Genomic DNA, 15,325 nt, shown 5'->3' with positions numbered 1-15,325 from the left:
AAACTATGTGTATATGTTTGTTGGGTTAAGCTAGTGTATAAGGCCTAATGAGTAATGAGCTTAATGTAAAATACATTAAAAGTAAAAGTAAGGATTGTGACGTTTGCAATCTTTTACCCAAATACACACTTAATATGATTGATAGATATAAGGTTACCCTCCTACTATAATTTGTACTTGTACATTTGTAATTAACTTTTTTTTATAGAGTTAACTTTTGATCCTTAAAGAAAATATTTAATTAGAAAAAGAGTTATACGTTGATAATGTAAATCTTTTTATATAATCATCTAATCACATAGTTTATTAAATTTTAAAATAATTATTTTAAAAAAAAATTAAACAACGATTATGATGAAATGATAATATAAATCTATTTTATATTTTTAGTATTTAGATATTAAACTCTTATTTAATTGCTTATCATTTTATTATTATTTACAAGAATTAGATATACACTTGTCGTAGACACGATAATTATACGTATAAATATGATTAACTTTTTTCTTAATAACAAAACTAAATAAATGTAATTATATACAATAATTCATATGTGGTTAATAATATTAAACAATCTAACGGTTGTTAACTTCGTCTCACAAATGACAAATGATAAGAGTAAGTAAACATAATTGGAATACTATGATTATGTAATTATTTTTTAATCATTAAATATAACTGAGAGTTATATATATCGAAAGTAATCTGTGTCATATGGTATTCATATTTTGTTAGATTAATCAATAAATCCCTTAATTATTTATTAATTTTTAATGAAGTTTTTAAGCTAAAAAGTTGTAATTGAATCTCTTTTTTTTTAAAAAAAAAAATATATGTCCTTAAAATTTTTTAAATTGCACCAAATGATCATATCATATTTTTCGATCCTCCTTTTTTTTTTCTGGACAGTTTTAAATCCTCATAAGCCAACTTTAAAAATCCAATCACAAAATTTTACAAAATCAAGAACTTCATCATCCAGTAATTTTCTTTTTTAATTTAAAACTTAGGCATGTTTTTTAGAAATTTTTTTAATTAATTTTTCATAAAAAAATTATGAGCGATAGAAATCTTAATTTCTCAGGTTATTTTTTTTTTCAATAAAAAAATATCATATTATTCTTTCTTAAAATAAAATAACTATTAAAAATATCACATGATTTTTTATTTTCAAAAAACTTATCTAAAAATTTAAAAAGAATAATCAAATAAATTTTATTAACATCATCATCAGAAATCATGAAAAAATATCATTTCTACTAAACGTTCCTTACTTAAAAGTTTTCTAATTAATTCATCATTGATTTTGAATTGGTACAAGATACAAGGGCTAAGATGAGTGAAGCACGCGCCATGTGTTGGTAGTGGGATTAGAATTTTACTTTGTATCTTTCTGTCATCCTTTACCTCGCACTTCGGGAACTGCTGCCACTTTCACCCTTTGGATTCTTTACTTCTCAAACACCAAGCAATTTTGTCCAATTTGGATCACACACACAGATACAGCCGTTTAGAAAGACCTTCGAATTTCACTTTTTTTTTTTTCTCCTCTCACACAAGATAGATAGGATTTTCTTCTGCTACCTTCAAAAACATCACAACAAGAAGCAATAACACCCCCTAATACGAGTTAGGTGAGTTCTCAGTTCAACTCATCGTGTGGAAAAAAAAAGGAAGAAAAATAAAATACTATTTTTGTAATTTGTATGTGATAAAGTGCCCATCTTGATGTATGTACTTCTTCACTTCTTTGTATGTGTCCCTAGTTTGAGTGTAAACTAAAACATTTTGAAGTGTTTAAGGTGTCACAAGATGTGACTATGATTGTGTTGGGTGAAGGAAACATGGTTTCATGGTTGTGTTGTTGTCTTTGTGATCTGTGATATTAGATGAGATGAGATGTCAGAAAACATGTATCCTCCTAGGTTGTTGGTTTTTGACCATACCCATTTGAAGATGGCATGGGTTAAGCATCAAATCCGGCAAAAAGATGGTTACTTGAGCTACTCACCACCCCTTTTGTCTTCATCTTTTTCTTCACCTCCATACCCTCTTGGTGCTACTTTCCACAAGGATTCATCATTGCCTTCTTCAACACCACCACCACCACCACCATCATCTGGCACTAGAATTAGTCCTGCTGTTCTATTCATCATAGTGGTTCTTGCTGTCTTGTTTTTCATCTCTGGCCTCCTCCACCTGCTTGTTAGATTTCTCATAAAGCACCCTTCTTCTGCATCTGCTCAATCCAACAACAGACACCAAGAACTTTCCACATCTGATGCTCTTCAAAGGCAGCTTCAGCAGCTCTTCCACCTCCATGACTCTGGCTTGGATCAGGCTTTCATTGATGCTCTTCCTGTTTTCCAGTACAAGGAGATTGTGGGGTTGAAGGAGCCTTTTGACTGTGCTGTTTGCTTGTGTGAGTTTTCTGAAAAGGATAAGCTCAGGTTGTTGCCTATGTGCAGCCATGCCTTTCACATAAGTTGTATAGACACATGGCTTTTGTCAAACTCCACATGCCCTCTTTGTAGAGGAACACTTCTCACTCAAGGGTTTTCCGTTGAGAATCCTATATTTGACTTCGATGATCTTAGGGAGGATGAGATGTGTCCTTGGAATGGGGAGAATGGATTCAATACCCGGCAGAAAACAGTTGTGGTTGAAGAAAGTGTGGAGAAAGAGAAAGGTGTTTTCCCTGTGAGGCTTGGGAAATTCAAGAAGCTAAGTAGTGTGGAGGGGGGTGGGGAGAGTGAAGTGGGAGAGACAAGTAGCAGTAATTTGGATGCAAGAAGGTGTTTCTCAATGGGGTCTTACCAATATGTGGTTGGAAATTCAGACCTAAGGGTGGCTTTGAACCATGATGAAATTAGTAAAGGTCAAGTCACAAGGCTCAACAAAGGAATGGAACTTGATGATGGGAAGCTTTCAGTGGAGGATGTGGAAGGAAAGAAGATTAGTAGTGTCAGTAAAGGTGACAGTTTTTCTGTGTCCAAAATCTGGTTGTGGCCAAAGAAGGGGAAATTGCCTACTTCTTTGGATGGTCAAATTGGCATGCCAATGCCATCTTTTCTAAACACAGATTTTCCAAGGATGAGGGATACAGAAGGGGCATGAAAGGTATCCATCCACATGTTTTTTAATTATTTTTTTTACTTCTTATTTCACTTGAATTCGTTTCAATCCATTGATTAAAACTGGCTTCCCCTCCTTACTTGTCTTACAATTCCAAAAAATTTTGGTGTGCTAATTTTGACATTGTGATGACTGATTGTGCCACATACTATTGATGTATTATGATTGTACTTTATGAAGATATAAGAAACACTGCATCTGTTTTTCTTTTATCAAACAGATCTCAGGACTCCTTGGTTATAAGGTTCTTAAAACGGTTCACAACCGTGATTTCGGCCACAACATTAAGGTTTTTGGGAGTGTCTTTTAATCTTAATTTCGATTGCATTTGTCTGCAATTTCATACAAATATCAAGGAATATGACAAAATTGCAATTATAACTGCAATTTAAAACCTTAGATTTGTCATAGTAAATGTTGATCTCAGGTTATTTGGTTATGCAAAGTTTAAACAATTAAGCATATATCATGATATCCATGTTAGATTCATTAACTCCCTAGTCCAACAATTTTGTATCATTTATTTTCTCATAATAATAATAATAATAATAATGTACAAAGGACAGATCTACAGTAGCTGAATGAATATGGTTGTGGAGTGTAGCCTGTTTCAAAGCCAGACTTGTCTCTTTCTGTGTCATTGTTCTTTTACCATCAATCAGGGTGTCTACTTTGATCATGAGGAGTGGCAGGTTCACTTGCTTTCTTTGTTTTTTAAGGCTTTTGGTTTTGTCTAATCTCTCTTTTTTCTTCTTTATTATTATTGCCTAAACTTACTTTTTGAGAGAGGGTGAAACTGAAATGTGAATGCAAACCTTTTCTTTTTTCTTTTTTATCTTCTAATATCCTTTTGGCTAGGAGGCAGTTGAGCACTGATTGTGGGGATCCATGAAAGCTGGCGTCATAGAATCTCTTTTTTTCCTTGTGATGAGTTTTGATTCAAAATAATTTGCTGTAGTTCAAACGTGTGGGCCATTTTACAGTACACCTCACATGTGTCCATTTTGCAATTAAAGACAGAATTATCTTGTATCAATCATAATGGCAATCAATTAGTCCATGTTAGTTCGGAAAGAATATGATAATGAATTTGCTCAATTAAGAATACTACTGGTCCTAACTGGTCACACCTTGCTTTGGAAAGAAACTAAATAGAAAAAAAAAATACAATAAGAGAATTTATGTAGAAAGAAAATGAATAATTTTTTTAGTTGTTCTTTTATAAGTATGAGATTACACTTTCTGAAGAGGTAATCATGTTCTGAGTTGAGTGAGATTACTATCAATGACAATTTTCCCTTTATTTAACACTATATTTGGTGGAAAATAAAGTGAAGAGATAGAGAACAATTTTTTTTCTTCTGAATATGGTTTTAATATGGTTTTTCTAAATAAATATGTTAACATTATTCTTTGTTTTTATGTTATTATTTTTAATATATTTGATTAAATACTGTACATATGTTTTGTAAACAATAAAATGAATATTATTTAATCTGAAAAAATAAATGTTTATTCATTTACGTAAATACTGTGCATTTTGTTTATCACACCATATGCCTAAACAAATGTTATAAACTTTCTTTTCTGACCAGTAGTATTTTACTTTCTACTGAGGCAAATACCAAAATCATAACAAAAACAGAGCACCTCAAATAGCAAAAGATGTCGGTTATCCCCTTCGTTCCATCCAAAGGGATGTGGGATGCTAATAAATTGGTGGAAAATGATGGATAGATACAAATATGCTACTTTGACATATAGACAAATATAAAAGATAAAAGAGATAAATGTAATTATAATAAATAATAGGTTTAAATGTATTTTTTACCTCTTAAGTTTGGAGTGTTTTTTTTTAGTCTTCAAATTAAAATTTATATTTTTAAGTTCTTCAAATTTATAAAACATTTCTGGTTAGTCTCTTCTAACTGATTTTTGGTAATTTGAGTGTATAATTTGTAATAATTTTTTATTGCAGAATTAAGAAAAACATTTTATAAATTTAAGGGATTATAAATATATTTAACCCTAAATAATATGATGGGATGATAGTTCAAAAATAATAATAATGAGTATTACTTACAATAGACTAGTATCCATGTATCATTATGGCAAAAGTACTCAGCTCTCAGAAAAGGGAAAAATGAAAATCTAGTGAGACACATGTCGTATTTTTTCTTTCTCATTAGTTGCTCAGTTGAGTCAAATAAGGAAGATTCTCTTCATCTCTTCAATTTCTCTCTCATTATTTCATATGTACTTAAAACAGTGTTAGTATTAATGATTTGATGGAATAGCAACCATCCAATACAACACAAGGTACTAGTCGTGTTCTTTGTTTGGGGTATACGTATTGGTGTCTCAATTTCATTTTAAGAACCCAAATACGTAGGTGAAATTATGACACATTAAACTGAATTTACTAAGCTGTTTTCTTTTTTAAAAACAAGGTTAAAGGAAGAAAGATTATAAGGTACGAAGCAATTGGTATGATATACAGAAATGATGCATGTCTTTGTGTAGTGGATAATGTTTTCATTTGTTTTTATTACCTGTATCCCAAAGCCTAAAAGGTTAACAATAGTTTAGCTTGATATAGTGATAATCCAGCGATCATCGTGGTAGAAAAAAGTGGGAAGCAAGAATAAAATGGAAATATTAAAGAATACTTCACTATCAAACTTTGAAAAGAAAAAGTTGTTAGCATAAAGGGAAAAAAAATACGTTATAAAGAAAAAGGGCGAAATGAACTTAGAATTCCAATCGGAGAGGCACAAAACCAAATTGGTTAAATTAAGAGGAAACTCATAAATTTTAATCACAATTGGTTAGTGTCCTTTTTTATATCTAGATTGCTTGTGGTGGGTGACATCTTTCTTGTTATTGTAGCTTAAAATTTTAACTTGTAGTAATGAGGGTTGGAAAGAAATCAAAGAATTGTTATGATGTCAACTTCCATAAGAGTATGTGTCCTCTCATGTGAAATGAATTGAAATGTCTTCAATCTCAATGCATTAATTAAATAGAGAAACAACCCTCCAACCGAATAAATAATTAAAAAGAAAGAACGAAGAAAAGAAAGAAATACTAGGTCTACACACGCTTACCCACAACGGTCTATACTAATATACAATCCATCCAATGCATTCATAAATGATGCTGCATGCTAGTACATGTTAGTATTTTATATTTCATTTTATAATGTATTTTTTATTAGAAATAATTTTATTCGAGTAAGACGTACTATTATACATAATAATTTTTTAAAAAATATTTAATATATTTATATAGACAAAATCCAAACTCGAGATTTTTATTAAACTGAAATAATTATGCATTAGTTAATTCATATGTTTGGTGATTAGTATTTTATATTTTATAAATAATAATATTTTTCTCTCTTTTGCTATGTTAATTATTAGTATAAAATTTGTTAATTATTAGTATAAAATTTGTTAGGTAAAATTATATTTTTAGTCCCCCAGTTTATCTCCAGTTTTGGATTTGGTCCCTCAGTAATTTTATTCATAAATTTGATTCCCCATTTTCTAAAATCATGCAATGTTGGTCCTCAGGTCACAATGGGATGTTGATCGTTAATAAGTGATGTTGTCTGTCATCTTGGTCAATGAAAACAAAAATTCATTTCATCTTTCATTGAATTAACATCCCATCAAAACATGACATGTAACAGTTATCATCCAATAAGAACGTGACATATGACAGTCAACATTATTTATGAATGGTCAACGTCCAATTATGACTGGAAAAATCAATATTGCACAATTTTATAAAATAAGAAGACCAAATTTATAAATTAAATTATTGAAAATCAAATTTATAATTTTGGCAATTTGTTATATACTTGTAAATTCATATGTTGGGTACCACTTGTTGGTTGGCTCCAAGATTCTGCGGTCAGAGTACAACTGTGCATGCTGCCGTTGAATGTTGTGAACGAGCTACTGTGACAAAATCAAGTTCACGCTCTTCTAGGGCGTAATAGCCACTATCAGTATCAACTACTAAGGAGCAAATAGGTAAAAAAATAGGGGCAAGAGACGATACTACTACGGTGTGAAGGTGCATCATAATATTGTGAACTTGAGATCAATCGAAGGGTCTATGAACCTAGTCCACAAAAAACCACTTAAATAACTGGACCACGCTAGCCTTCGTCTAAAAAAGTATTTAGAATTAAATATATTATAGTTTTTATAAATAATATTTTATTCAATTTTGATGTTTTAAATTTTTTATTATTTTTACTATTTATAAAATTATAAGATAACATTTTTTTTACATAACAAGCATTTATTTAGACCAATTAAAATGGGTCACCCCACCTTTCTTGGGCTTAGACTAAAAAAGCCCACTAGACTAAAAGGCTTACATAAAAAAAAAATGTTTTCATGAGATCCTGTGGGTTAGGGTCATCCCATAGGTTTTAAATTTAAGAATTTGGCTTGAGGTTAAGCTAAAGATGTGTTGATCAAGACTCTATTGAAAATATTTTGTTCAAGGCCGATTGAGTTGAAGATGTTCTAGGAGAGACTGAGCTAGAGATGCTTTGGCCAAAGCCAAGATAAAAATGTTTTGGTTGAGACCAAGTTGAATAGTAAAAATGTTCTATTTAATATCGTGTTAAAGATATTTTAGCTAAGGTCAAGGCCAAATTACTTTGGCGGAGGGAAGGTTGAAATTACTCTAGTTAAGGTCAATCTAAAGATGTTCTGGCGGAGATTAAGCTGACAATGTTTTGTTCGAGGTCGAGTTAAAAATGCCCTTGTTAAAATCAAGTTAAAGATTTTCGTAGTTGAGATTGAGTTGAATGTCCTATTTAAAGTTGAGCTGAAGATGTCTTGGTCGAGGTTGATGTGAATATACTCTAACCAGGATGAAATTACTCTAGTTATGATTGAAATATATTTGAAAATATTGTAATCAAGACCGAGTTGAAAATACTTTATCGAAGGTCAAGTTAAAATTACTTTGATTAAGTTGAGATAGAGTTACTTTAATTAAGACTAAGATAAAGATACTTTAACCAAGATTAAGATAAAAATATTCTAATTAAAATTGAGGTGAAATTACTCTAATCTAGACTAAGTTGAAAATTTTTTTTACGAGTAGCTGAAGAAAAAAAAAATATTTCTAAAATATTCATAACATGTGAGATGATCCCTTATGCCAAGGCCTAGCCCCTATCCCCCGTATTAAGTGGGTAAGGGACTTTTACACCCTTCATTTGGTGGACTAAAAAAATTTTATAATCGTTATTGAGGTGGATCGACTCTAAAGACTAAAATGATCTCTCAATTATATTATAGGACATTTTAAAAATAAAAAAAATATTGGTAAGTTTAATTTTAATGTACTTTTAGTGTAATTGTTACAATATGAATTAATAAAAACTATCTAAGTATAAATTTTATTATAACTATTATACAACCTAACAAATTAATCATATATGATAATATGAGATTAAATAATAATATAAAAAATATATTATCAGTACATTCTAATTAAATTCAATAATAATTAACATAACATGATTAAACATATGAAACATTTTCATTAAGTAATGATATAAATTATTTAAAAAGATTGTGAAAATCAAAATAAATATATTTTAAAAAGATTAGAATGAAATAAAGTCGTAAATATAAAAAAATAGAAAATATTAAAGTTAAAAAATTATTTCTTTAAAAATAGTCCAAAGTAAACATAATTTAGACAATTAATTTTAATAAGATAATATTATGTTCAAAGCATATATTTATTTCGTAAAAGACACTTTTTTTAACTTCCAAAACTTTAGCCGTGAAGCAGAAGCACCATGACAAAGGAGTAATGAAGGAAGCAACTTCATATCATATCACGGATATTCCTTCCTCCTTCATACAAGTTACAACCTTCACCTCACTATTACTTACGCCTTAATTATTTCTTGTTGCTAATTGTGTGCCTTTTCCACTTAAAACAAGTGCTCCATTAATTGTAGTCTTTAAGAGCTCCTCTTCTCAAGGTTTTAAATTACAATAGTGATTTCCTTATCTTTAGGCATGAAAAGTGAATTTATACCCACAGGTATCGCCTTGAACCCATCTTAACTTTGACAAAGTACCTGCTTTGATTAGGTATGGACATGAGTACGAATGTTATTCGAACTATTTAAGCAGGAATAAAGTTGAGAATGAATACCAAATTATCCCTGTATCGGGATTTATCATATTACATTTTTTATAATTTTTTGTCACAATATAATATTATATATATATATATATATATATATATATATATAATATTTTATTGTTATAATTTTTGAATATAAATCAATTAATAGTTAAATAATTAAATAAAAAAACTTAAAAATATAAATTTAACTAAAAATATAATTAAATTCTTAATTTTAAATTTTAATTTATTTGTTATTCATTATATTTATAAATTGTTTGAATTAAAATATAATTAAAAACTTAATATATATAATTTATTTAAAAATATATAAGTAAATTAAAATTATAAAAAAAGAATATAGTACATTACCTTGTGAATATACCCAAACCCAATAAAATCCAACAGGTTTGGAGATGGATATTAAAATTTTAAATCCATCTTTTTTATACTCGTATCTATATTCACCCTGTCTTTTTTAGGAATATTGAGAGGATAAAATCTATCTAGTTGTTATCCAGTTACCTTCTTTGATATTGTGAAAAATCACAAATAAATACAGTTAATATAGTCATAATTGTGATTGTGAATATCTTCAAAATCTTGACATTATGATCAAAATCATATATGTAGATGCTTTTTTAAAACCTTGCTTCTCCTTACACTCCATTGATTTGGTTTTTGTGAGAAAGTTCATGAAGGATCTTATTATATATTTTTTTATTAGGGTTAAAGATTATAAGTATCATTGAATCCATTGAATCAGAAATTAATCTTCCTCATGTTACATTATTGTCGTTGGCCAAAATAAATCATTTTTACTCATGTAAATACAACAGGATTTTACACTATTGTATCAACCCTCGGGTTAACAATCTTATTGTTATTAAAGGCATTAATAGAGTTTCAAGATAATATATATTTTTGTCTTTTTTAGAAAGCTTAAGTTAAATAATTCATTTATGGACGCTTGTTCTTTAGATAATGTTTGCTTCACCTTGTAAGCCGTTGCTTATACATTTATTAATTTAAGTATATCTAATTGGTTGGATCTCTTAGTGAGTCATGCAGAAGAGTATGTCTTACAAACATTTGTCAGTGAGATAATAATAAAATGGGCATTGTATATCAAAAGCTTTTGATATATTATGGATACGGAAGTTCACGGGTTTTAATTTGTCGATTCAATACATATAGCATTCTCACCAAACAACACTGTTCAATCAACAAAGTGTTTTGTTAATTTTTGTGATTTAATATTTCAAAAGCTTTAACGGCTAATTAGCCACATTTTTTATTATTTTGGCAAGGTAAGATAGCCAAATAGATTAGATACAGCTTCGTGGCTTTTTACTTTTGTGCTATATGTAGCTTTCTCTGCTCTCTCCTGTTCTAATCAATGTTGGAATCAATCCATTTAATATTTTTCAGAGGAATATATATCTTTAGTCCCAATACATATCTTTAGTCAAATTAATATGATCAGAATTTTGTATTTTTTATATCGATAAATTTGATCTTCAAGCAAAAAAAAAAATGAATTTAGTCTCTTCTATTCTTCTAACTTTAAAAAAACATGATAAACTTTTAGAAAGGAAAGACTAAAAATTCACATATTTAATTTTTAAGGTTTGAATACTAAACTTATTTATACGAAAAATATAAGAATCTTGACCATATTAACCAAAAGTATAGGAAATCTTTTTAAAATAAATTTTTCTTTATTTTTTAATTATTTTTTCTCCCTTATAACTTAGTAGAAAAAAAATGAGATGAGATGTGGTGTTTTCATTATTATATTTATAAAATCGCTTCTTTATCTTTTCCTTACTTATGCATCGTGTTCCATAGTGTTCAGCCATTGAAGCATGCCTCCTTTCTAACATCTTTTCCTTACATATGATCGAGGGCTGAATGTGTTGCAGTGATGTAACATTGCAGAGTACTGTTAGATACTCTCGATGAGATTCTTGGTTGAAAAAAATAAAAATTTAGTTTTCTTGATTAAAATCAATAATGACAGTAACAGAGAAGAAAGCTTTAAAATGAAAATTTTAGCTAGAAAGCTAAAATGAATTTAAATAATTTCTCTTACTAATATTATAAAGTAATATTTTAAAACTTGGACCGACTATTGACCCGATAGCAATAATGGATAAGTGGATTAACAGTTGAATCAGTGAGTCATTAATTAAAAAGCATAAATTAATATATATATATATATATATATATATATATAATATTAGATATTAATATATTATATTTGTCGTATTTTTATCAATTACTTAAAATGGTGTGGTAGTATAGTAAGTTTCTTTTAACCTATTAGGTATAAGGTTCAATACAGGGAGATCAAATAAGCCAACAATTATCTTGGACAAGTCGATAACTACTTCGAACAATCCAGCAATCTATTCTGGATTTATTATCATAATCTATCTCGGCCGGAACACCAGCATCTTAAATTTATTTAAACATTATATAAAAAGATCATTTCCATTTTCTAAATAAATAAAAACTAAAAGAAACCTATTTTGGTTCTTAAAAACCGATAACCAATAGATAAATGTTTAAAGACTAATAAACTAGCAATCAAGTGAAAATGTAAAAGCTTACGTTATGTTGACTCTAATGACCATAACTGTAGTAGAATAGGAGACAAATTAAGACAAAAAGGGTGGACGATGGTAATTGGAAATGATAAACAGCCTTTGGAGAAAGAATAAGGAGAAAATTGATGGAATATTTAACTGAAAAGATAAAAAGGAATGGTGGAGATGGATGTTGGAATTAGGCACTGGAAAAAGAGGAGAATAATAACAACCAAGAAAGTGAAACTGTTGGCATAAATAAAGGAATGAATCTAATCCACGTTGAATTCTCAGCACACTTTTTTTTTCGTGGCTCAAAAAGAAATTACGAATGTCTTCTAAATTACTGAATTATTGAATTAAAAATTAATTTCACTAGTAACATAACATGTGAATGTAATTGATTAAAAAAATTATGTTGAATAGATGCTTTTTTTCATTAATTGAGTTTGACACCAGAAAGAACATAATATTGACGAATTTGACTTCTTTGTTGTGGCTTTTCATGCCTTCAAACATTGACTTGTTCTTGAAACACACACATCATTGCATGAAACCCATAACTATTATTTTGTGTGTTAGTGCTCCATGCCACCTTATCTTATGCATGTATGTTGGAATAATGTCTAAACAAATTTGGGGCGTTCACATTCCCCTTTTTATCTTTCTTTCTTTCCTTTTTATACTTTTCTCCAACGGTTAATTCCAGCTAAGCAAATCAAATAATCTTTTTGTTTAATATAAGTATTTTTCTATAAATAATTTTAATATTGGAAATTAGTTTCGTAGACATAGGTTTCAGTAACTGAGTATGTCTCGTGATCTAGTCAATGCAACGGGATATTATTATTCTAATTTATTGAGAATTCTACTGTTAGTTATTGCTTACTATAAATAATATTACGTGTTCAATGATACACCAAAAAAGAATATAGTATTATGTTCAATTAAATATAAAAAAAAAAATAGTTTATAAATTGATTATCCAATTGCACACTAAAATAGTAATAATAATAATAAATTTTATTGATATTTATAATAATCTTTGTAAAAAAAATCTTAATTTATGATCGGTCAATACTATAAACAAGTTAATGAAAGTCATAAAAATAAGTAATTAAGATCTAATAAATGTATAATGGGAAAGATTATATTCAATTGAATAATTAAGAATAATTTAAGACAAGTAAAAATATAAAAAAAGAATTATAGAAAGGTAGTAGTTAATTAAATATATGGAAGAACCACTCAATGCTGTCAATCCCAAATGCTGGAAAGACTTTAATGGCATTTCATAATAAAATTGATTCTACTTTCCTTAATATAGTAAGCAAAATAATAAGATAAAACAACAACAAACATGATCGAAAAAAAAAAGAATAGAAAAAACAAGTAACATAATGAGTATAAAAATTTAAAAATAATTAAAAAAATAAAAGTAATTAATTTAAAAACAGCTAAATGTGTTATTATACTTTTTTTGTTTCTTGTTTTAAGAATATACAACAAAACAATACTAATAAAAAAACGAAATAGAAAAAAACCTAACTATGAACAACGCGGCGCATTCCGCTGATTAGCGCTGCATCATATCTGGATTTTCGAAACCGGCGGCACGTGCTCCCCACGTGACTCCTCGCCGTCGACGGCCTTCTCCGGTGGCGGAACGGAGACGAAGCGCGCGGAGAAGCCTTTGTATCCGCAACCGTCCTCTTCGGCGATTCCGTCGTCGAAGTTGAGCGCGTAACTGAGCGGATCGTAGCGGAAGGAGCAGTGCTTCTTGTAGTTGTTGTTGCTTTTGAAGCGGCGAATAACGGCGTTCCACCGCCGGCGCCACCAGTACCGGCCCTTGTTGTTCGCCGGCGACCGCAGACTCTGCCACCACCACCACGACGACGACGTCGTTTCGGAGGGGAAGCACGGAATGCAGAAGAAGGCGATCTGCGCGTCGACGTCGACGGCGTCGGTGGTCGCCGCCGGTAGTACCGTCATCGTCGCCGGAATTGGATTCTCTCTCTGTCTCTCTAATGTTTGGGTTTGGGAGAGAGTAGTGAATAAATAGGGTGACGGTTTTTGTGAGTGTTTGAGAGTGTAACAGATTCACGGAAATTCCGCATTTTATCAGTAACGGGTGCATAGTAACTGGCACCGGGAAATGCCGGTTCCCAACTTCACTAGTCACTGCACTCTCAAGCAGTTTTTTTTTTTTTTTAATTTGTAGTTTCTTTTTTGTTTTGCTTTTATTTAAGTCATTTTGAATTTTTTTTATTTAATAGATAAAGATATTAAGATATGTAATCTTTTTTAACTAATAAGAAATCATTCCAAATAAAAGAAAAGTTACCAAATAAAAAAACTACTAAGAAATCATTTTTTTGATAAAATCTAAAATAATAATTATAAGATATATAAGATTTTTCACATACATCTATTTTTTTTATACTATGGTATTGATACGAACTATTTTCCTTTGGAGTGAATCTTCATCAAATTCCATAAACATACATGTGAATATTTCTTTTTTTCAATACGAGGATTACAATGCTCATAGGTCCTCTTTAATCAATTGAATTATACCCCTTCATATTTCACTATTTTCTATTGATTAATTGATGAAACTTAACTTTAAGAATTAGTATTTTTGTTTTTTATGCATCAATTAGCATTTTTGTTAAGTTTATGAAATATACAATTAATTTTGATTATTGGGAGATTTGCTAATGAATTAAATTTCTCTTCCAAAGTCAATCTCAACGGCTAGTCTTTCCTTAAAAGGAATAAATAAAGACTAAAATTTGAAAAAATATTACTAGTCTTGATAAAATTCTTCACATATTTATTTTATTTCATACTGTACTTTTCTATTTTTACATTTTTTTACTAATTCTATTTTTGCATTTGAATGATTTGATAGTTGATATACAATACATAGATTTTATATGGAATAAATTTTATAACTATATAGCTAATTAATTAATGTAAATATATGTGGAAAATAATAAATAAATATTTTTCTGATAGGAAAAACTATTTCTTAGCTTAATTTTTGAAAGAAATTACCTTCTTTTGTCTTTGTATAGCACGGTAGCACCCAGGTTTGAAATGGAATGGTATTTCTATATTTTTACGTATCCAACAAAAAAAGGAATTTGAAAGCACCAAGAATACTCTGCATTTCCTTATCATGAATATTGTTTTAATTTTACATGGAATTTGAAAGCCATTACAATACAATACGACCAAAGAGGAAGATAGGTGGAAAGAATGCAAATATGTCACTAATTTATCAATACTGAACAAAGTCATAATGTCCAAAATAAACTTCCAATGTATTTTTTTTTTTACAGAACTTCAATGTTAAGATACTCCTTTTTTTTAGTTTACATTTATTATGACATATACGTATCTACTAAGATTATTAA

General features: G+C 29.2%; 1 protein-coding gene across 5 annotated transcripts; it reads left to right on the top strand.

Moving 5' to 3' along the window:
- Positions 1-1,393: 1,393 nt before the first annotated feature.
- Positions 1,394-4,233, top strand: LOC114400470 (RING-H2 finger protein ATL46-like). 5 transcript variants are annotated; one of them, XM_028362931.1, is made up of 2 exons: positions 1,394-3,120; positions 3,702-4,233. In XM_028362931.1, the coding sequence occupies exon 1, from the start codon at positions 1,900-1,902 to the stop codon at positions 3,115-3,117; it is 1,218 nt and encodes a 405-aa protein (XP_028218732.1). In that variant the 5' UTR covers positions 1,394-1,899; the 3' UTR covers positions 3,118-3,120; positions 3,702-4,233. The 5 variants fall into 5 exon arrangements, with proteins under 5 accessions (XP_028218732.1, XP_028218735.1, XP_028218733.1 ...); XM_028362934.1 differs by having other exon boundaries at positions 4,001-4,209; XM_028362932.1 differs by having other exon boundaries at positions 3,997-4,209.
- Positions 4,234-15,325: the final 11,092 nt, after the last annotated feature.

The sequence above is a fragment of the Glycine soja genome, chromosome 19, assembly GCF_004193775.1.
Source record: "Glycine soja cultivar W05 chromosome 19, ASM419377v2, whole genome shotgun sequence".
In the NCBI taxonomy this organism is placed as follows: Eukaryota; Viridiplantae; Streptophyta; class Magnoliopsida; order Fabales; family Fabaceae; genus Glycine; species Glycine soja.
Note: the sequence above shows the minus strand (reverse complement) of the source record. Positions and strands in the feature narration are given on the sequence as shown.

Excerpts from the sequence above, each read along its gene's own strand:
- LOC114400470 (XM_028362931.1), top strand. The coding sequence starts at position 1,900 with ATGTCAGAAAACATGTATCCTCCTAGGTTGTTGGTTTTTGACCATACC.